General features: G+C 37.9%; 1 protein-coding gene across 1 annotated transcript in view; it reads right to left on the reverse strand.

Moving 5' to 3' along the window:
* Positions 1–2,424: 2,424 nt before the first annotated feature.
* Pja2 (praja ring finger ubiquitin ligase 2) overlaps positions 2,425–24,009 on the reverse strand; it is a 55,636-nt gene continuing 34,051 nt past the window's right edge. The window contains 6 exon segments of the mRNA XM_050153467.1: positions 2,425–4,979; positions 9,030–9,151; positions 9,471–9,585; positions 13,419–13,530; positions 16,268–16,453; positions 18,263–18,448. Coding sequence (XP_050009424.1) covers positions 4,854–4,979; positions 9,030–9,151; positions 9,471–9,585; positions 13,419–13,530; positions 16,268–16,453; positions 18,263–18,448 — 847 coding nt within the window. The 3' untranslated portion in view covers positions 2,425–4,853.

Below are 24,009 nucleotides of genomic sequence, written 5' to 3' on the forward strand. Positions count from 1 at the left end.
ACTAGGGAGTGGTGTGAAGTAGAAAAACCAGGGCTCTTAGATCTTCTCTGGGACTTGTTTTTAAGGTGGCGACAATAACACCAACCTTTCAGATTGATCGCAAAGATCAGTAACAACAAGGCTACCCAAAGGCTTACTAACAGTTAAGTATTAACAACAGTGCTACACATGGGCTTACTAACAGTTAATATTAACAACAGGGCTACACACGGGCTAACAGTAGTATGTTGTAAACAGGAGCTGTTAGAATGCAAAGTGGGCTTAAAATAAGTCATAAATAAATGCCGTTAAAAGAAATTGTATTGACTGGCAAAACTTCTCTTGCTGACAATGAGTTTAAGAGCAATTTCCCTGTCTCTGTCTCTCTATTTTTGGTTTTCTGAGACAGGGTTCCTCTGTGTAGCTTTGGAGCCTGTCCTAGAACTCACGCTGTAGACCAGGCTGGCCTCGAACTCAGAAAGATCTGCCTGCCTCTGCCTCCTGAGTGCTGAGATTAAGGCGTGCGCCACTACCACCAGCTCAGTTTCCTTTTAAAAATAAAAAACCTCTCCCCCAATTTTCACTATAAAAATTAAAACTGACTATGAGAACACGTAACAAGTGGTCAAATTCCTATTACTTTTAGTGCATTATCAGGGTCTTTTAGTAAAATTAAATTATTTTAAAGATTACAAAATTTTATTTATGTGTATGTGTCCATGTGATTTCAAATGTGTGAAGGTGCCTGCAGAAGCCAGGAAAGGGAGCCAGCTACCTTGGACCTGGAGTCCCAGGGGACTGGGAACTGAGTGCTGAAAGAGGAGCACATGCTCCTAACTGCTGAGTCATCTCTTGGCGTAATGACAGAAACTAAGCACTCGATATTCTCGTCAGGACTGTACATAAACAAAAAAAAAATGTTTCTAAGTTTTACTCATGACCTAATTAGACTTATCATTTTATAGCAAAATCAGAAGTAGAGTAATTATGTAACTTGTCAATGTCATATTATTTCAAAGACCATTTCTGAGCAGGGAAAAGGTAGGTTCGAGAAAGTAACGTTTCCTTGACACTGAAGACTTATCAATTCTAGAACAGCCTACTGAGCAGATGGCATCTGAGCAACAGGAAACAGAGCTTACAGCTTTGTTAAGGAGGAGGCATTTCCAGCTGACTTCCTTTCCTTTCTTAATTTAGCACACTAGCAGATTACAACTATTTTCAAAGACACATCTTTGAAACACGGCACAAATTTTCTGGTGTCTTTTCCAGGAAAGGATGAAATGAGCGCACAAGGTGACGACGGGGAGTCGTGAACCAGAAGAGCCACCCTAGAGGGCTGCCTGCTGTGCTCTACTGGGGCACTGTAGTCCATCTTCAACACTTACCAGTAACTCCAGGAAACAACCAACAAACCATGGAGAGCATGCTTTACCAAGACTGGAGCTGACAGAGGCTGAGAGGGTGTTTCTGCAGCAACAGTAGCGAGGCTAAGTGCTGCCCTTCAATAGCTTACGAGAAAACTTAAGCTAGGAGTAGACACAGGTTAACAGTGGTGCCATACGCTTGCCCAAGAATGACGACAGCAACTAACTGCACCTATGCCGTTAGAATAATTGTGAAGTTGGCAAAAATGTCTCTGAACCATGTATTTTAGTCAGATTACAAAAGAACTGTTTACCTTGTGGGCATAACATTTTAAGTGAATGATCAAAAGACACAGCCTTGGACTGGTCCGGATCAGACATCATGGAACATTTAAAATGTGAAGCCTGAGGCAGGATACAAAGAGGTGAGCACATAGAGGAGACGCGTGCTACCTAGAGATAGCATGGTGCTGCTCTTAGAGAGCTCCTGCCTCTGCACGGCCACAGGCTGCAGACAAGGCACCACTTTAGAAGTACTTCTCACCACAGCAGAGGCATCCATACACCACTGCTACTCTTAACTCTCATAGTGTTTTCCTAGCATGTTTATTAGAAAGATAGAATTCTAGTCCTTCTATACAAAGTTAGTTTTTGTTTAATAATGTAGACAAAATCTACTGTTCAAGTGACTCAAAAATAAGCCCTTGAGGCTTTTATGAACCACGAGAGAGCATTCTCAATGGGCACATTGGCCAGCAGTCCCACACTGGGTTTGGAGATGCCACTCAAGTGAGGAACCACAGAATTTGCAACTGTTTCCACAGGCGGAGCCAGCACAGGAGCCTGGCTCTGCAGAAGACTGTGGGATTGCTGAGACTGTCAGGCAGGAAAGGGCAACAGCACACGTCCACCAGCTGCCTGTCTAAGTAACCTATGCGCCCCCCCTACATCTTTTTATAAAACAAACAAAAAAACCCTGTCTGTTCAGTATAGAGTTCTTTAATAGTTGTGTTCTTTGTTACTGACTCTAAACCCTCAGAGGATTATGCTGTAGAAGTGATAGGATTACACAATTAAATATTAGAAATGACCACCGAGTATATCCTGTTTATTGTTTATGATTTACACGGAAAATGGCGGGCTGGGATTGTAGAACAATAAACCAATCATTACAGTTAGACCTGGGCTTTTGAAAACCTTGCATTCCATTTTAACAGCTCATATATATTTAACAGCTTATATATAAATCCATATCACAAATAATCTTAAAAGTTAGCTTAGAGATAAACAACTAAGAAACACAAAAGAAATCCACATGAGCCTAACTTTAAATATCAGCATTCATATTATAAGAAATAAGAAAATGCTCAAAAAATTAAAATTATTAGGCCAAGTCACAACGAAAATAGAGAAATAAGATAAATGACATTTTATCAATATTTTTACTATTTCTAATTTACCTTCATATATTCTTAACTTTTCAAAAAGGATCCAAGATAAGATCAAATAATACGTTGGGGTCTGAACTTGTCAGCCTCAGCTTATACTGGCTTGTTACCATCAAAGTTCTAAAACTTCATTTTCCTTTTTAGAAAATTGAAAGCAAGTCTTATTCTGCCTTCTCCTTCACAGCAGCTGTGTATACGCAGTCAGGAGTCAACAATGAAGGACGGTAACAGATGGAAAGCAAAAAGTACAACAGTTATCTTACGTTAAACTCTCTGGTTGAGTTTGGAACCAAACCTCTTAACAACTGGCAGATAACAGCTAAATCTTAATAGACAAAGAAGAAATATTTTCTTTGGGACAGCTGCTATCTAGGAGAATAAAACCAAGGTCCCTTAATACTGACTAAACATAACGTAGCTTGTTACAAAGCAATCTGCAGCAATGTAGGTTTAATCAGTAAGTGCCACAACTAATCAACAGTCCATAAAAGAAAACAAACAAACCACACAATCCACAAATTTCCACAGTATACACAGGAGAACTAATGTTAATCTGGTATAACTTCTTGACACTAACTGATCATCAATGAAATATGGCATGGAAAGATCACAGAGTAGAAAACAAGCAAAGATTAGTTTATACAACATTGACTATATACATCAGAAGGAAGCATGCGAGCTAGAGCAACATTAAGGCCTGAATGTAAGCATCCAAAGTCACAGAAGCCCCAGAGAACCCCTAAATTACAAATTCACCACATTACTTGCATGCAATGTTCACTTTTGTTTTACCCATAAAAGGATACACAGTATTTTGCTGTAAATACCAGCCACATTTACAATATATGCAAAAATCAGAATGCAAGTGTTATGTTTTTTTATATTTAAGCCTCAAATGTGCCAACAGTGAAAAATTCATTTATTTTTAAGAATGGAGAGAAAAAGAAAGAATATAAATACTCAGAGATATTACACAAATTAAATGAAACTGTGCATTTCAGAATCTATTTAGATATTCCCAAAACTAGATGAGCAGGGGACCAGGTAGACGTGCACTCACTAGTGTTCTAGTGCTGTGCCTCCTAAGCCATTGTTCCCCAGTGTGGACAGCAGGTCTTGTCAAAGCTACCTACTACACCCGTGTCTGCATGGACTTGCCTACTCCGTGTGATCCTCTAAAAGCTGTGCAATTTTCATCTGGGGTGATATAATTACAAACATGACCATGTGCAAATCTTCAGACCTAAAATATTTCAGAAACCAAACTACCTTAAACTAGCTACATCTAACTTCTTCAACAAATTTGTGAAGAGTGTTCTGGACCTTCAAGTATTTAACAAGTAGAAGCAGATTGGATAAGGGCTTAGATAGTGTTTCCTAAGGCCAAACACATGTACCTGTGCCGAGCATGGAGCACACTAGACTATTCACATGCTCAGCAAGCCTTTCTTTAAACATATCCAGTGTTCACTGAATCCTTTACCACCTAACCACTTCAGGAGGTTTACATCTAAGATGTAAATTTCTTTTGTTTTTCTGGTCAAAAGTTTAGTCTTTGTTTGGCATTCTGAAAAGCTTTAACTTTAACCTTCTCAGTAATATAAACCAAGAAGTTTCAATGTAGCAGAAGCAAAGGGACCAGTGAAAAAGCATGCTTTAGAATTCCATTTATTGTCAAGGAAACCAAATTTTACTACTGTTGTGATCACAGTCTTCACATCTGATGTGGACAGGAGAGCGTAATTATGACCTCTTAGTGGCAGCACTTCAGACAAAACAGCCACATATGCCACAGAGCTGACTACTCACTTTACAGTGAACACCAACATAGTCAACTAAAGAAAATGGATGCACTGCTTCAACATTCAGCTTGAAAATGCTTAGTATGTTCTGCAAACCTAAGTTCAGTTTAGAAAGGTTAATATTCTCTTTCTAAACTATGGCATATACTATATATAGCATTTTAAATATATTTATATATAATTATTTGCACATCAGATTTAGAAGAAATTTGCAGATTTACTGTGATAGAATTTAGATCTCATTCCAATGTTACACTTTATGGGGCTTCTGCAGTATTGTCATTGGCAGGTGGAGCATCAGGGTCAGGTTCTGAGGAAGCAGCTGCAGATGCTTCAATAACTGCAGGTGGGAAATGACGGCGGCACACAGGGCATGTTCCCGACTGGAGGGAAAACAAACAAACAAACCAATTAGCAGTCAACAGAAGAAATATACTAACAGCCTTGGTCTTTATAGAAAAATCGTGGCATCATTATCCTATAAACAAATTAAGCATCATTCAAAAAAAGATTTATTTTATATTTTGGATGTGTGTGTGTGTGTGTGTCTATACACATGGGTGCAGGTGCCACTGGAGCCACAAGACAGTGTTAAGACTCCCCCAAAACTGAAGGTACAGCATTTGCAATACACCTGACATGGGTACTGTGAACCAAACTCAGCTCCCCTGTACGATGAGACATATGCACTTTTAACTGTTGAGTCATCTCTCCAGCTCCCAAATCAAGTATTTAAAAACAAAATACACCTCAAACCCACACAACATAAACACTTCTCTCTCTCCTTCCTCCCTCTTTTCCTCTCTCCCCCACAGTGTGTGTATGTGTGTAACAGACCTGGCTGTCCTGGAACTCTCTCTGTAGACCAAGTTGGCCTCAAACTTGGAGATCCACTGGCCTCTGCCTCCCGAGTGCTGGGATTAAAGGTGAGCTCCACTACTGCCCAGCTCAAATATCTTCTATACAAAACAGTGTGTTATGATCATGTTTGCACCTTGGATTCAACTCGCCTTTTACTTACTGAATTTTTATTTAGAGTTGACACTGTCATCAAAGACAAAGAATCAGTGCTTTGTCTCTTGGAGGTCATCTAAACTTAGTAATGACCTGAATCCACTCACTTTTATCTATTAGGCATGACGAGTGACCCCACCAAATTAGCTCACCAAATTACAGCCCACCAGGCCTGCCCTTGTTATATACATGTATAGAAGTCTCACTTTAGTGTAGACAGACGTATAAAACAAACTGGCTTCAGATCTTACTGTATTAGCCAGGTAATCCCTTTCTAAAAACAAACAGAGTTATGTGTCTTCTTAGTAACAAAACAAACCAACCACAGACCTGGGAAAGAAGATGGTTTTACAACCAATGGAAGACCACAGAGATCAATCAATCTAACAGATGACAGATCATGCCCTTGCAAATCTGATTTTTTTTCCCAAATACATCTCCCTGATAGAAGGGCGATGAAACTATAATGCTGTTGAAGGTGACAAAGAACTTTAACTTAGGACCCTTTTTCCCAGGGGTGGCTTTATACTAAGTTCTTTCATCAGAGGACAAAAATTAGTTTGTTATCCAGTGCTATATAGCACAGTCAAGTACATGGCAGTGTCCCAGTCACAGCATCATACATAGGAGTGCAGTTCTGACTTAGGAGGTACTAACTATATCATCTTAACCCAGGTAACAGTCACTGGAATAGGGACTAGAATACCAGTACATTTTCCAGTTCTTGTGAAGATGAAGTGGGCAAACACAGGGGAATCATCTAGTAGTGTCTGAAACTGATTGCACAAATCCTAGAGTCCTCTTCCTAAGTCTGTAACTAACTGAGAGTGTAAAGAAAGCTTGTTATGTCAAAGATAGCAAAGGGAAGGTGAGCTTATCTACTTAGATCACCTCATCTCACAGACAGGATGGAGGGAAGCAGGAACGAATGCATAGACACAGGACTAAATGTACAGAAGAGAAAATCTGAAGAGACAGGCTGGGGGTTAGAGCACAGAAAGCTTTGAAAGCCAAGACAGAAATCCACCATCCCACTATTCTGCAAGTGAAAGAAAACTAACCTTAATTTCTCACCTTTAAGGCAAACAAAGTAACACAACCAGAGCTGCAATTTAGACAATTCCTATAATGAAGATGAGGAATGAAAGTCTATGGGAGTAGACATGAATTACCAGCTTGGGAATGCACACACAGCGGTGTAGGTTTGGGAGCCTGTATTTCTGCTTTCCTGTTAATTTCAGAAGTATCTTCTCACTAACATCACCTCTGCCATCACACATAGGAATTACAAGTTCTTTCCTACTTAATTCTCACCTTAATTTCTGCTAGCTTATTGTTACTTTACCATTCCAGTTATTTGTTATAAGTGTTTGGGTTAATGCTTCACCCCAGCCTCTAACATCCCTACATCTAAATAGTCTAAAATGTGTGGATGGAACTTTCCATCTCAGCCCCCTCCCCTGGGAGTTGCCTCAGTCTAGGCTCCACCTAGGAGAAAGCCTGCCAAAAGGTGACTCCCTTCCCCAGAGAAAGTCAAGAACACACCCACAGGCTACTTAAACTGCCCCCCAGAAAACGAACACGTGGTCTTCTTGGTCTTCCTTTCCCTTCTCCATCCCTGGGGGGCCGGGAAGGCCACCCAGGAGCGCTGGCATCCATTAAACCTAGGCTTTTTCTAATATAGTTTGATTTGGTCTGATTAGGATTATTGCATCAGTGGAGAGGCTTGTTGGAATGTAAAAACTTTTCATCAAGTAATTCATTAAATTCAATATGGACTATTTCAACTTCATGTAAAATTCAAGGTAGACAGATTATATTGTTTGATATAGCCATCTATGCTGTATCAACATTAATGCCAAATAAACAGATTAAGAAAAAAATCCCCTAGACTGCCAGGGAGACTTGAATCACCCATTATCTGCACTAATCCATTAGCAATCATTTTGTTAACACGCAGTTTTCCGAAGGCTGTTGACAGGTCTTTGTGACTTGTACCATAAATTAAGCTTATATTTGTCATCTCATTATTAACAAGCTCTCTCTAATTGTTACTAATAGTGCTGGTGTAATTTATGTTTTTAACATTTATTAGGTACTGATTGTCTCCTAGGTTCTCACACTAGTTCTCAAAATATTGTGCAATATACATATCACCATAATGATGGATGTTTAGAAAAACCTTAAACTTAAAAAGAAAGAGCCAGCAGTAATTAGGTATAGAACACCTGACTTCAAAGAGCACTGCATGATACACCACGGATATTTTTGTGTCCAATTAATTTAACTGTAATCAAAGTATTTCAGAGCAAGTCTATAACAGTATGTGTAAATTTAGTGCTATCATAATAATAAACTCCAATCAAAATGAATTATTTTTGGAGAAAAGCAAATAAATAAAATGCTTTTAAAGTTTAGACAGAAGATAAGTACTTAGGAACAAAATTAGAAAATATTATGTATAAAAAAACTGTACAACCCTTTTGTGGGAGAATAAAAACCAGTCACACAAACGCCAACAGCTGGGGAACATGTACACACGCCATGGTGAATGGGAACTCTGGCTACTGGAGACAAAGTTGGGAGCCATGGGAACAATGAAGATTTCAGCCAATGAGAAAAGTACAAACTGAGTATGATTTAACCACAACACAGGAGGCACCAGCAACAAGGATTCCTCAGAATCTGTAAAAGAATGGTGAACACCTCTACACAAGATTTCAGAGATTTTTATTTTTTTAATTTTATGAGTATTCCTGTGATAGAGTCGGGTCCTCTGGAACTGGAGTTACAGACAGTTGTGAGCTGCCATGCGGGTGCTGGGAATTGGACCTGGGTCCTCTGGAAAAACAGCCAGTTCTCTTAACCACGGAGACATCTCTCCAGCCCCAGACATTTTAAAATATATTTTCAAGAAGATAAAGTGACAGTAAAAAGTAAAACAGTTAAAAAAAAAAAGGAAAGAGGGAAGAAGATGGACATGGGAAGAGGTGTTTATAAGGAGGAGGGAGCTATAACTATAAGAAAAACGCCAAGAAAGAAACTTGGGGATTTCTACTGCGCTAGACAGTAAGGACCTCGATGCGACAACTGAGATCATGGGATGTAAGTAAACTCTACTTCTGAAGTAACTCAAAAACACTGGAAATTATTGGAAAGTCTTCAAGGTAGGTAAATAAAAACTAGAAGAGGGGTTATTTGATTGGTTGTACTTTTTTTCCACGCATTTTCAGCACCACCCATTCGTACTGGCACTATTCATTATCACAGTATGCTCTGAGAGGTGTAAAAGAATCTTCTGAGCTATTTCTGTAGACATTTACATTAAATAGTTCCTGTTGTCTAAATGTCTACAAAAGAAAGCAGTCTCTAGCCTGCAATACTGTTGAAGTATTTAGGAAAGCACATCCAAAACGCACCTTCTGTAGCCAAATTGAGACGCAAGGCTTGTGAAAGAAATGATGGCAGGGCAGCTCTGTCGCTATGTCGTCCTTGATGTACTCACTGCAGCAGATGGGACAGCACTGCTCCTGACCAATAGCTGAGAACACAAACAAGGCGCACCCATCAAGAACTGGTCCCCACGATGGTCACGGAAGGTGAAGAGGTAGTTTATCAATTACCTGGACAGCACCATCCTAGCATGGTAATGTGCAATTCCGTAAGCATTCCTTCTTTGAAAAGTAGACTGGGTAAATACTTGGTCTTAATCTATCATTTCATTAAGTATTCTCTACTAGGTGAAAGTTTGTCAGCTTCTGGCTTATAAAAAATAGAGTAACTACTTGATCTCCTTGGTGTCCCAATAATTTATCAAAATATACAACATGGCATCCCAAACCTGAGAAGTGTGACTTTACCAGTGTGATCTTCTAGAACAAGAGTTTCTGGAAGTCCGTCAATGCTCTCCTTACTAGCTGGTGGATTAGCCACCTCAACATCTACTGCAAGAGACTCTAGATGTGCCAGCGCAGTCTGAAAAAGAGAAAGTATACTTCTTTGTTAGGAGATACCTTAAAATAGTAATAGGAACTATTTTTAAGTTGTCATATCAAATTATATTTAACATATTGCCATATTCTCTTCCTATTATTCTTTGACCTTTTAGTTACCTTCCAAAAGAACCATTGCTCTGATCATTAAGTCAAATTCCTGTTTCTCACCAGCATACACGCATGCACACACACACACACACACACACACACACACACACGTCTGCATAAAGTCCAACCTATCCCAAGGAAAGATCTTACTTCAGCAATCATCTACTTGCTCATTATAACTGTATTTTTCAGATGATGGTCACGCTTCCAATTTGAGTGTTGTTATGTGAGATCAATATCAGGAAAAGAAACACTTTTAGAAAAGCTCACTTCATGAGATAAAATAGGTGAAACTACTAAATGTTTAACGTGAAAACAACCAATAGACATCTGAGTGGTTTCACCTACTTTTGGCACAGAATTAGAACATGCACACTGCTAGTAATCACGTTACTACGTTGCCTGGCCAAGTTCATATAGGGGTTAAATATCTGTGTAAATGACTATTCTATGAAAGCTGGAGAAAACAAAGGGTCACACAGCCATGTAATATGAACATCTTCTTCGAGATTCCAATTTAGATTAAATGATAGGCAGGCCTTGTCTCTGTCCCTTGCCAGTTTTCATTACATGTTCCTAATGTACCCAGGGCTGAGTGACTGAAACGTGGCTGACTGTTGATTTAAAATGAGTTATGAATACAGTCCTGAGAACTTACCACTGCTATACTAAATATAATGGAACATGATTTAATACATAATACAATCTTATAATATCTAGTGGAGAAACTATTAATCCCATTTTGTAGATGAGGCCCCTGAAGCTTAGAGGTTAAGGGTACAGTCCAAGATCAGATAGCCTATCAACCTAAGAGACCATGCTCTTGAAATCAGATTTTCCATTTCATTCAGTTCTGTGTACATGGATGCACATGGTGCCTACAGGGGGGCAGGAGACAACCTGCAGGAGTGGGTTCTTTCCTCTGTGTTGGGTTCCGGGGGTCGAAGAGCTCGTGTTCTTGGCCTATGTGGCCTATTATGTTCCTCTAATTCACAGCCTGGTGTGTATAATGTGCTTTGTGAGTCTGAAAAGGTCTTGAAGGGGTCACAAGTGTGGATGTTTTGGGAAAAACAACTTCAATTAACCTAAGCAGTCTTTCCTAAACTACCCTGCATGAACATGCACCTATTAAGTATTATTGGAATTATATTATTATAAGGAATATCATCTCATATTCCTTGTATATTAGCCTTCCCCACACTTTATAAATTAGTAACTTAGAGGTATAATCTAAACAACTGGGATCAACATGGATTCCAACAGAAAAATAAACCTTTTTAGGAGGCTTACAAATCCTTTGCTTTAAATAAAAACAAGACAAGCACCCCAGGAAGGTAGTGGATATAACTTTTGGAAAATGTCACCAAAGAACTAAGTGATGATGCTGATTAAACTATATTCCTATTATCTGTTTCAACAAAGTCCTCAATCATACATTCATACAGATGAAAAATAAAATTTATTCATTCATGTTTCATTCTAGGAACAAACTTAAAAAATTATTAGACAGAGAAAAAGCCTCCCTCCATTTCATTAAGGAAGGTCATTTCCAGTAAAATTTTACATTTAAGTGATAGCCAAAAGTTTTAATTTATCTGTAAGTAACTGTAATTATAAATGAGAAACTGTAACAGTTTAAGCCATTTTCTGCATTATTTAATTACATTTTCATTGTGAGTATATATGTATGAATGTGTGCACAGGTATGAAAGCCAGAATACAACTCCCTGGAGTTGGTTCTCTCCCACATGACTTATCATGAGAACTTCGAATGCCTACATAAATCTGTGCAAGTATATGGATTTTCAAATTTAGGACTATGTAGATAGCTCTATTATCAGTTATAAAAAAATAAGGATGTTTGCTATTCTATCCTGTGCTCACTCAAACATGAGACACAGATAAGAGCTCAATGTATATTGCCAAGATCTGCCACAAAAGCTACTATCTAAAGAAAGATGGACCTGGTATTGGAAAAGAAGTAGAAATGAAAGCAACTACTGACAAAGAGGTGGGATGCTTAGTATAAATAAAAGCAAGCAGAATTTTGTGGGTTTTTTTTTAAAATAATATTTGTTTTAAAGAATACCAGTGTTGTCTTAAAAAATAAGTTTTCAGTTCCATGCTTTAAAACTATTTAAAAAATGCATTCTAGACATGAAAAATTATTTCTGTAGTGTGACAGGAAAATGGAATTGTACCGATAATCTAGATGTGAAATAACCCAATAAAAATCTCAATCAGTAATGCAGAGTGCTAAAATGTGATGAGACTGTTTATGCTGTGGAGACAGGAGCGAGTTCAAGACATCTCATCAGAGACACAGGACATTACTGAAAGTGGCAAAACTACACTGGGTTCTCGTTAGCAGAGAAAACAGTGGATGAGGCTGCAAGTTCCTAGACAGACTATGCTCTTTCTTGCCTTGTCTCTAGCCATACTCCTGGTGACTTTGTAGGGCTTGCCCCTCATGACCAATCTTTTAAGCTCTTCTTTCAATCAAATGTCACATTGTACATTAGAAGTAATGAATAAATTTTTACATTATTTTCAACATTTTAAGGATACCTCCATAGTCAAGGAAATAAAAACCTAAGACAATAAAATGAAAGATGTTTTAAATATTGTGAAACCAAACCCTAAAATGAATCTGCTTCACTCTGCTGACTCAAAAGGTACACTGCAACTGCCATGTATTATGTCTAAGGCAGGCTATCAGACCACACCACTCTTGTGCACACGTCAGCCTTCGGAGGAAGGGTCCAGCAACAGTCCTGGGTGTCAGCTATTTTCCTGATGTTGGTTGCTCCAGTACATACTATTTCTGCGATGGTGATTTCTGAGAACAACGCACTATTAGAGCATAACTGGCACCAACACTCTAATGGAAAATCACCCAGACGCTCAAAGACGCGATGTAACGCAGAGTTAATGTCTGCACATGTGGACCCATCTGTCTGCCTACTACCTAACTTATGAATCCGAAGGTAACTTTCTACTCAGAAGATCTCAAGATAAAGTACTATCATAATGTTCCTGGAGGTCCCTTCTTACCCGCTTATTTTCTACCTCTTTCTCATTCAACTATTCAGTACTCCTATAGTAGCTGTAGTCATTTTATGACTAGTGATTTAAAGAACGATTTATTTCAATAAGGTTCACCAGTATTATGGAAGCTCCCAAGTCAAAATGTCTGGGCTTTTAATTTTGGGCAGATATATTTCAGACTAAGGTTGTGTTTAGTCCAAACAATCAGGAAGCAGGCAAGAAGAGGTGGCAGATGTGTCCACTGCTGGAAAGCATGTACATGTGCGGGTACGGGAAAGCAAGCCTAACTGTAGAAGGCAGTGCAGTCTGGAGGACAAAGGAAAGCTTTGTCCAGGGTCCTTAGATCTGCCTCTCTGTGCCTGTGTGTACACATGTGTAAAACATTCATACTTGCATACCAAGAGTTCAGGACCGGGAAAGCCTGCATTTCCTAAACTTAAGCAAAATAGTTCTTATTCTGTAGAGAAAACTGACAACTACTGCAATTTGCCGGCATGACAGCAAGTAACTTCATACATATACTAGTAACAATTCAGCAGGTATTAAATTGCTAAGAAAGCTATTCACATTCTCTTCAGTAAAGTTAAAAAAAATTAAACCTTTAAAATTATTTTATACTCTACCAATTCTCTATGTACGTATCAGTTATAAAAATACCTCCATAGCCTGGGCCAAGCGTTCTTCTAGTGCCATGTAGGTGAGGAACTGAGGGTCCACATAAGAAATAGCTTCAGCAACTCCGAGTCCATCCGCAAAGCCATCAAACAGGCTGAAAACACAAGATCCATAACTATGATTTCAGAAACCTTACAGTGAGGATAATTATATATTACCATATTCATAGGCTGTAAAAGTTCTGTAAGAAGAAAAGTAAAACTGTGTGAGCTGAAGAAGAGAAAAAGAACAGAAAAGCTAAGGGTTAACTCTAAAGAGCTAAAATGACGTCATTTGCTCACCAGTCTGCTACCTCACTGCACATGCAGGAAATTCTTCCTGACTAAAAGCCTGCTGAATGGTAGTATTTTTATGCATATAATCATTTCCCTATATTTTTCCTTTCTGCTAATTTTAGTTTCCAATATGGGTGAAGGTAAAAATATGAGAAAGGAAATTATTGTATTTAAATTCTATGACCAGTTAGTCAAGACCTATTTTATCTCCCACTTTGAACTGCTTAATTACTTTTGGTTTGCCAAATTTTATTTTCTCAAGCCTTTTTTTTTTTTTTTTTAAAGATTTATTATGTTATACAATACAGTGTGCTGCCTCCATGTATGCCTGCACGCCAAAAGAGGGCACCAGATCTCATTGTAGATGGTTGTGAGCCACCATGTGGTTGCTGGGAACTGAACCCAGGACCTCCGGAAGAACAGTCAGCATCCCCAACCTCTGAGCCATCTCTCCAGCCCCCTCTCAAGCCTTTCTTAATCGCTCTTCTTCCCCTTGGCTAAGAATCAGGCCTTCTTGACTTATTAATAGCTTGAAAATTATTTTTTCAAACTGTTTATTTTTTGGTGTTTTGCTTTTTTGAGACAGGGTTTCTTTGTGTAACCCTGGCAGTTCTGGTACTCACTCTGCAGATCAGGTTGGCCTCAAACTGCCTCTCCCTCCCGAGTGCTGGGATTAAAAATGTGCACCACTACTTCCCAGCCAAACTGTTCATTTTTATGACTTCTATGAGCCCTGAAGATAAATACATTTGATTCTGGTGTTAAACTGCTTCCTTTATCTATAAATCAGATTCCCATTTTTCCCTGGCTCTAGAATTATTAATTATTTCAAAATCAGAAAATCCAGGCACGTAGAAGAAACAAAACTTCCATGCAACCTGCTCTATAATAGGTCAGATTAAACCTGAAATAGTACTTCTACTTAACACTTTTACCTTTTCCATATTTGTCTACTGAAACAACACAAACACGTCCACTTTCTGTAGAAAGCCCAATCCAATGACTGAAGTAAATTACTTCCCAATTATTCTTTTCTTCAATAGCATAAGCAAACCTAGGCACTCAGGACCCGATATATGGTTGTAATCAGGTCACTGAAGAATAATCAGTGTTAAAAACTCATGTTTGAGACAAGAATCACTAATGGATACTAATGCTAGCAGATGGAAGTTTGACAGTTGGAGAGTAATCAGGTTATTTACAGTCTCAAAATAGCCATTAAAAAGGAGGAAATGGTAATTGGACAGTCAGAATCTGAAAGGCTACATAATAACCAGATGACCAAAATTAATAGCACTAGTAATACAATTATATGTCATAATGTCTCTTTTGATATGTACTATAAAGACAAATTGCATCATTTTCCATTCTTGCTAAAAATACACAACTATGTATGATACAAATACAATGTGAGGGATAGTCCACAAATATTTCAAATATTTGTCAGACATGAAAAATAAAGATTAACTGAGGCTATGCCCAGACTTTAAAAAAAAATTTAACTAAATATAATGATGGTCCTGGCGTAGATCAGATAAACATTTTCTGTAAAGTCATTGGTAAGATAACTACTGACATTAGAATAAATTCTAGGAATTAAATTATTAGCACTATATCAATACTAATTTTATGAGCAATTCTGCATTCTGTAAAAAGTTTGGTTTTTCAGAAATTCATTCTAGAATTTTTATAGGTAAATAAATTATATCTGCAGACTTACTCATAAAAAGGCCAGAAGAATCTAATCATAAATACAGGAAGAAAGGAGAAAATAGAATAAATATGTCTAAAATATTAACATTTAAAGAATCTTAGTGAAGGAAGGATATATTGGAATACTCTATCATTTTGTACACTTTTCTCTAAGTCTCCAAATATTTCAGGTATTGACATATTCAAAACAAAAAACCTTTTAAAATGTTCTCCTAAAATCAATGCTATAAAAGATGTGAAAGTCAAAAAAGGATGATGTGGGATTCCCCTCTGTATGCTGTGATTACCATTAATGAATAAAGAAACTGCTTTGAATCTATAGCAGGGCAGAACTTAGGTAAGCGGGAAAAACTAAACTGAATACTGGGAGAAAGAAAGACAGCGTCAGAGAGAAGCCATGTAGCCCATGAGAGAAAGATGGAACTTTAGCCCGCAAGCCACAACCACGTGGTGGTACACAGATTAATAAAAATGGGTTAAATTACCATGTAAGAGTTAACCAATAAGAAGCTAGAGCTAATGGGCCAAGCAGTGATTTAATTAATACAGTTTCTGTGTGATTACTTCAGGTCTAAGCTAGCTGGGTGGCCGGGAACCAACAAGCAGCCCTCCTCATCCAACAGATGGGTGAGAAAAGAGGAAAATAGTCCATAGAGACAGTGACATCTGAAATGAGACTGGAAGACACCTATCATACCTATCAGATGCTGTTCCCACCATAACTCGCTCAGTGAGTAGCAGAGCATGCAGTGACATGGCTACATACCTCCAGTCCACACCCACCCTAACTCTGCTGGGTGAGGAACCGAGCATGTAGTGACATGTAGTGACACGGCTACATACCTCCAGTCCACATCCAAGTCTTCACTCACACTGGAGTCATCCTCAAGGTTGTTGTTACCATCCAGCATGAAGGCTTCTGGCTGTGCAAACTCATTGGCAGGCTCATTTCCTTCATCACTGCTGCTTTCATTGACTTCATTGTACTGTAACCAGGGAATTTCTCCCTCTTCCAAGGATGTCTGTTCCCTAATATATACATTTGAAAGGAAGTAACAAAACGTTGCTTTCAAACATATCATTCTGTATTGTATAATCATTCTACTTAATACATGTAAATTGAGTTCTTGTAGTTTTAAGTTCTTGTTACTTATGATTCTAAATAACAGTTTTCCTCGCCTGCAACAGCATTTCAAAAGAAAATAAAAAGGCTGGTGAGATGACACAGTGGATCAAAGTTCCATCACCATACCTAAGGATTTTGAGTTCAAGTCCCAAGACCTACATGGTAGAGACAACTAATTCTCACAAGTTGTCCTTTGACACACACACAAATCCCTTTTTAGAAGATTTTTTTTGTATATGTGTGTATATGTATGTTGTGTGTGTATGTACAGATTGTGCATGTCTTTACACATGACTCAGAAGCGAAAAGAAGGGACTAAGTATCTCCCTCTGTACTAGTCTGCCAATTCCCTCGAGGCAAAATCTCTCCTTGAACCCAGCACTCGCAAGCCCCAGCTCAGAGCTGGGGTTATAGGATGAGCGAGCTGCCTGACTTGTTAACTAGGGTGCAGGTATCTGAATTCTGATCCTCAGACTGTTCAACAAGAGATATAACTACTGACATATTTCTCCAGCCTCTAATTATACCTTACTTATCTTTAAGTTTATTTTGCGAATGCTAATGTAGTTAACTGTCCTAGTTCTCTCCTGGATAGTATTTGCCTAAAATATTATATTTCCTTTTATTTGTCCTTTAAATGTGTTTCTCTTTAGTTTTTAAAATTCTGATAAGCTCTGCCTTATAAAAGCAAAGATTAGTCAAAGTATATGTATTTTTGCAACTAGTGATTGCAAGAATTATTTCTATAGTCTTTTTTTTTACTTTTTTCTCCTTTTCTATCTTTTTCTTTTTGGATGGATTTTAATTTTTTTTTTTTCATGCTTCAATTCTTTTCCTCCTGCTACTGGGGAGAAAATTCACTGTTTTATGCATAGCAGGAACCACTTCACTTACATATTACCTATGGCTGCCCTTATGCTACAACAGAACAGATGAGAACTACAACAGAGACTGAAACACAAAATCAACAATGTTTATTTGGTTTCTCACCAATTAAGTCTGAGAACTCCTAAATTAGAAATATTTTCTTCCATTCAAGATATAGTCAGAGATGTTTACCACAGACCACTGATGTTCTAAAACTATCCAACCAAACTAGATAAAAATATATTAAAACTTCATTTGCAACTACCCCATTCTGTAAATCAATCACCTGAACTACCATGATAATGCTAAATGTAGTTTACCATGCTGATTTACCTTGAGGCAGACTGTTCTCCCAAGTCTCTTCACTGTATGGCAATGGGCAACATTAACTCAATTATTCCTAATTTAGCTGAAATGACCTTTTAAATCAGCAGTTCTCAACCTGCTTGTTGTGACTCCATCTCTAAAAATATTACATTATGACTCATAACAGTAGCAAAATTACAGTTATGAAGTAGCAGTGAAAATAATCTATGGTTAGGGACCATCACATCAAGAGGAACTGTATTAGAGGGTCACAGCATCAGGAGGGCTGAGAGCCACTGTTTTTAATTGCTCAAATCTCCTTTATATAGAAACATGAAAATGTGCATTGTATCTTCAGAAAAACACTGAAATGGCCAGCATTTAAAGTTGTCTTCTACAAATACCAAAGTACCACTTGTTTAACACATGAGCTTATGATGTAATTATAACCATACAAATGTACACTCAACATTTGAATGTGGCGAATGCCATTCTTGCATAACAGACATTTAAAAAATTAATCTCACTGTAAGACATACCCCTCCTGAAGAGACAATTCCTGATTTTCTTCTTCGGGGCCACTACTATCACTCTGTAGCTCAGGTTCATTCTCATCTTTTCCTGGCAGAGTCTCCCAGCTCTCATCACTTGAGGACTGATCTTTTTCTGTGCCAGAAAATCGGTGAGGCAGAGAAGCAGACCATTCCCCATCACTGCATTCTGAACTGCAAACCAGAACAGAAACAAGCTACTATTACACACTAAGTTCCCTTCATTATGTGGACAGCTATCAGGCATTATGGGACATGTAGGACTACTGATGGCAAGGTTTACTCAGGTGCTCATTCATTTTAAAAACATAAACATGAAAAAAAAAAAGAAGCAAATAGACCCAACAGATGTAACCCTTTCAAATGATCATGACATATATAAGAGTTCAGACATATTTCTACATAAAAATTTAAGTGTAATTTGAGAGTCAAAAATGGTATCTGGAATGAATAAAACTCACCTGATTTAAATGAAACAATTTTTTCTTTATTACACACTGTCCCCACCATTTTTAAAAAAGTACTTATAGACTCGAGGCCTATATTATTAATACTCATAGCAACCCTTTAATAAGGAGAAACTTCTGAAACTGCGTCCCTAGCCAGCAATGAGCACCTTACTAAGTTTTTATTAATACTAACCAGCTGCTGAATATTTCCACTCACCTTTCAAATTATTTTTTTACTATAAAAATCCATCTGCCAGATGAGTCCCTTATCTTATCATGCTTTTAGTTTAGAAGCTACTTATTTTTAACTCTTTCCCAATTTTCTATGTTCAAATCCTTCATTTTCCATTCTCTTTGTATATGGCTTAATGCCCTTTTCTTCACTTCTACTACTATCAAAAATAATGAATGAATGAATGAATGAATGAATGAATGAATACTGCAATACAATGACAGCAGCAGCAACAAAAACAAAACCATCCAGGTGATTTCTACAAGCCTATAACTATAGCATCTACTAACTGAGTCTCCTAAACTTAACCTCACTTCCTCAACTCACAAATGCATTCTAAATATTATCATCATTTCAACTTACACATTAACTGGTACATTCATAGCAGAATCCCAGAAAGTGCTCAAAGCTTTTCTTCTCCCCCTAAAGCAGTATTTCACAAGTTTAACTGGAACACCTACCACTTTCACAATTTTCCTCACCCAGTATTTGCACTGTTTCCTAAAGCACAGAAGATGACCACACAGTTCTTATGCTAGCTTTCCTGGATTTAAACCCAGCTCTTACAGGCGGTGAAAGCCGCTGCGTGCCTTTGATTTCTCATGCCTCTGTAACATAGCAACAGTATCTAACAGCTGCTGAGCTCATGTGAGAGACAAGGAAGTAAATATATATCAGTCACTACACTAGTGTCTACAAAACAGAAAGACACCAATAATCATCAGCAAAACCACTTCCGTAACATATTTCTAACCAAATACATTTAGTTTATAGAGTAAGCTGTATGTTAAATCCCAGGTGTAATGTGCCACCTAGTTTTAAAACTCATTCAAACAAGTACTGATTAAAATCACAAACCTTAATCTGTGTGCCACTTCATGTGTTTACTTTGGAAATGCTAGTTTACAGAAAAAGCATTAAAACTTCTTTGAATAACACTTGTAATTTACAACACAATCCCACTTCCTTCTTATAACTAGCTCTTCTTCCCTTACACAAGGTGTTCTACTACATTGCTTTCTCTCTTCATCAAAATGTGTTCACAGCCAGTTGGTGCCTATTATTATTCAAGACTAGACCAGACTACATTTCTTTCAAGATGCTTCTAGATAAAATTTATCCTCCTTTAGGGGGGACAATTATTCATGGACTGGGTACCTGGCTTATTCAGTCCAAATCACTGTGCTGTAGCTATTTCTTTAACACTGCATTTATTTTTCTTAAGCATTCACAATGGACTGATGTTTAACAGAGTAGAACAACCTACAGCTTAGTTCCACAAAGCTCTGGTTGGCTGTAGATGACCTTCTAGCCAATGAACTAGGTTGTAACTGATGGACACTGAGAACTAAGATGATGACCTTCTAGCCAATGAACTAGGTTGTAACTGATGGACACTGATGAACTAAGATGTTCTCAGTAAGTTCTTTCCTATGCTTTCCAGACATCTTCCAAATTTTGTCTAATTGCGTTGCTGGAGTAATTTCTTCATCCTGCTCTACTTCTGGGAGATTGCCCAATTCATGAATGTCTATTTTACTAAAACAGACATTACAAAATTTAACTGATCTAAAGTATTTTCCTAGTTATATAAATATAAAATAACTAATAACTAAGTTTACTAGTAACTTACCAGCAGTTAAATATTTACAAGCTCTTAGTAGGTACTAAAGACTATTCAATCATACAGCTTCAAATATAAATTCTATTAGTATGATATGATTTGAAAAAGGCCATCAGTAGGCCTTTATAAGGATGTTCCAAAAAGTATATAAAAATTGGTGATGAATGACAGAAATACACAAACCATTTTAGTACTATTTCAATGTGAATATTATTATGTCAATATAGTATTTATTACTAATTTGCAACGTCAAGAACCTAAATTGGCTCAGAAAGTCAGAGGACACTGCAACTTTCTACTACTAAAAATTTCAGCCCTCCATAGCCAATTTCTTTACTGAGCACACAAACAGTACTGATGATATTCAATTTCTATGAACAAGCTTTGAAATCAGACAAATTTGGATTAGAAACCAGAGTAATTTCTCTGTGTTAATTACCTCTCTATAAAGTGGCAATACTAATATTCAGGTTCCAAGCCTACAGAAGTATTTAGAGTAAGACCTGGAAACAATATGGAGGACAAATTTGGAAAGCGGTGAAAAGTTTTAAAAGGCAATCATTAGTTTCTTTTAAAACATGGTATATCCTTTTAGATATTTCAGTGGGTTGCTTACTGGCTCACCACTATTTCTCTCTTTTCTATGTCAAAGAGAAGCTACTCTACACATCTCATTTGTCTGGGTAACATCAGCTTCCTGGGAAACCCTACTTTTCTTTTTTTACACTACATAGCAGCAAACTATACCCTAGACCATTACCCAAACTAGGTCACCTGTTTCTTCATGATACAGAAAATAAGGTAATTTTTTCCCCAATTTTATATAGAAACAATTCTAATCTAAGTAGTTCTATATATTTTAAATTAAGATCCTTTTCTGCTTTTTTGTTCACAAAATCAAAAATATCCACTCTATAGTGATCTGTTTAAAACTGCATTCAGAGCTGAGGTCCAGACAAAAGATACCATCATATGGACATGGTTCTACCCTGAATACCGTGTGTGTGTGTGTGTGTGTGTGTGTGCATGCAGGCGTGCACGCACACAGGCACTTGCCTAAAAAAACAAAAAACACTTCTTTGGAGAGTCAGAGAATGAGATGTTGCTTTTGGATGGTACTTGATCTTAACTTTCACCTGAGACTTACATATAAAGTATTTTATTTGATTGAACTATTAAATATTTATAATAATAAAAAAAAGAAATAGAAGAGGCCATAGAACAGAAGGTGAGGTCAGAGGTAGAAGTGGATCTGGGAGAAGCTGGGAGTGATTATGATCAAAATTCACTTTATTACAGTCTCAATTATTAAAAAATATATCCTGAAAAAATTATCTGGTTATCAACTGAATGTGTAAAAGAGGTATTTTTTGATTTTGAATATAACTCTAAATGCTACCTACGGACAATGAAGATCAAAGAGGTATCTAATTTTTTACTTTGTTCCTAATTATTATTTATTTATATGTTTATTTATTTATTTGGCTTTTCAATTTTCCAAAACAAGGTTTCTCTTGCAACAGCAGCCCTGGCTTTCCTAGACTCAGAGATCCATCTGTCTCTGCCTCCCAAGTGCTGGGATTACAAGACAGGAATGTCTTTAAAATGTTTAAGCATGTGATTTAAAGACTTTGCTTTGGATTCTTGTGGATGTTTTATGTTTTTTCTTGGCTGTGGTACCTGCATTTCAGAGAAGCTCTTTCTGTTGTTACTTTGACAACGTATAGAGATCAGGAAAGACAATCTCAGCCGTACAGCAAGGAGCTTGTGTACTCTGTCCTTTTCTCTGTAAGGCTAGGTGATCACCATGGGAATGGAGAGAATTAGTATCTATTCTGTAATAGAGTCTGGGGACTTTTAATACATCAAACTAAACTAAAAAAGCTAATCTGCATTTTATTTTCCCAACAATATCAACAAAAACTTTTTTTTTTGTTTTTGGTTTATATTCGTGTGGTTATAGGGACTAAACCTAGGGCTTCACACATACAAGCAAGCCTCTCCAACTCTGCTGTACCTCTGACCCATTTCTATTTTGTATGTTGAGATAGGGTCCTGCTAAGTAGCCAGTTTGGCCTTGAACTCACTACTCAGTATCCCATGCAGGCCTGCAACTTTTTCAATCCTCCTGCTAAATTTAGCCTCCTCTGCAGCTGGACTCCAGGCCTGACTCAAAATTATTTGCCTCAAAAAGTTTTCCTCTATGTTAAGGTGTTTATGTTTTGCTTTAACCTTTTAAGTAAGATTAAGTCCTAGTGACAGGAAGATCTCTCAAAGAAGTCTCAAGTGTTATGGAGTACTCCGGTAAAAAACAATGACACCTTGAAATTTGCATACAAATGGATAGAACTAGAAAAAACCATCCTGAGGGTGGTAACCCAGACCCAGAAAGACAAACACAGCATGTACTCATACTTAAGTGGATATTAGCTGTAAAGTAAAGGATAACAAGCCTATAATCCATGACCTTAACTAGAGAAGCTAAGTAACAATGTGAACCCTAAGAAAACATACATAGATCTACCTGGAAAGGGGAAATAGACAAGATCGCCTGACAAAATTGGGAGCATGGCGGGTGTGTGTGAAGGGAAGGTGAAGGGGAAAAGGAGAGTGAGAAGGGGAGGAGGGGCTGGTTCAGGAGAACTTGAGGGAATGGGATGGTCCAGATGGAGAAAGGACAAAGATGCAAGCAAGGAAGGAGATATTATGATTGAGGGAGCCATTATGGGGCTAGCAAGAAACATGGCACTAGAGAAATTCCCAGGAATCCACAAGGATAGCCCCAGCTAAGACCCTAAGCAATAGAGGAGAGGGTACCTGTAGTCAGAAAGATGAATATCTTAAATGTCACCATGGAACCTTCATCCAGCAACTGATGGAAACAGAGGCAGAGACCCACAGTGGAGCACTGGGCTAAGCTCTCAAGGTCCAGTTGAAGAGTGGAAGGAATGAGAATATGAGCAAAGAGGTCAAGACCATGATGGGGACATCCACTGAAACAGTTTACCTGAGCTAACTGGAGTTCATCAACTCTAGTCAGACAGAGACGGAACCAGCATAGGACCAAACTAGACCCTCTGAATGTGGGTAACAGTTGTATGGCTGGGGCAAACTGCTGGGCCACTAGCAGTGGCACCAGAATTTATCCCTACTGTTTGTACTGGCTTTTTAGGAACCTATTCTCTTTGGATGAATACCTTGCTTAGTCTAGATATGGTAGGGAGGGCCTTGGTACTTTCCCAAAGCAATGTGCCTTACCCTCTCTGAGGAGTGGATGGGGGGTGAGGGGGAAAGGTGGAAAGGATGGGAGGAGGGGAGGGAGTGGAAAGTACGATTGATATGTAAAATGAAAAAGATAGTTTGTTTTCTTTAAAAAAAATCTAGAGAGAGAGAGAGAGAGAGAGAGAGAGAGAGAGAGAGAGAGAGAGAA

The sequence above is a fragment of the Alexandromys fortis genome, unplaced genomic scaffold, assembly GCF_014885135.2.
Source record: "Alexandromys fortis isolate MF-2015 unplaced genomic scaffold, M_Fortis_MF-2015_v1.1 scaffold_61, whole genome shotgun sequence".
Lineage (NCBI taxonomy): Eukaryota > Metazoa > Chordata > Mammalia > Rodentia > Cricetidae > Alexandromys > Alexandromys fortis.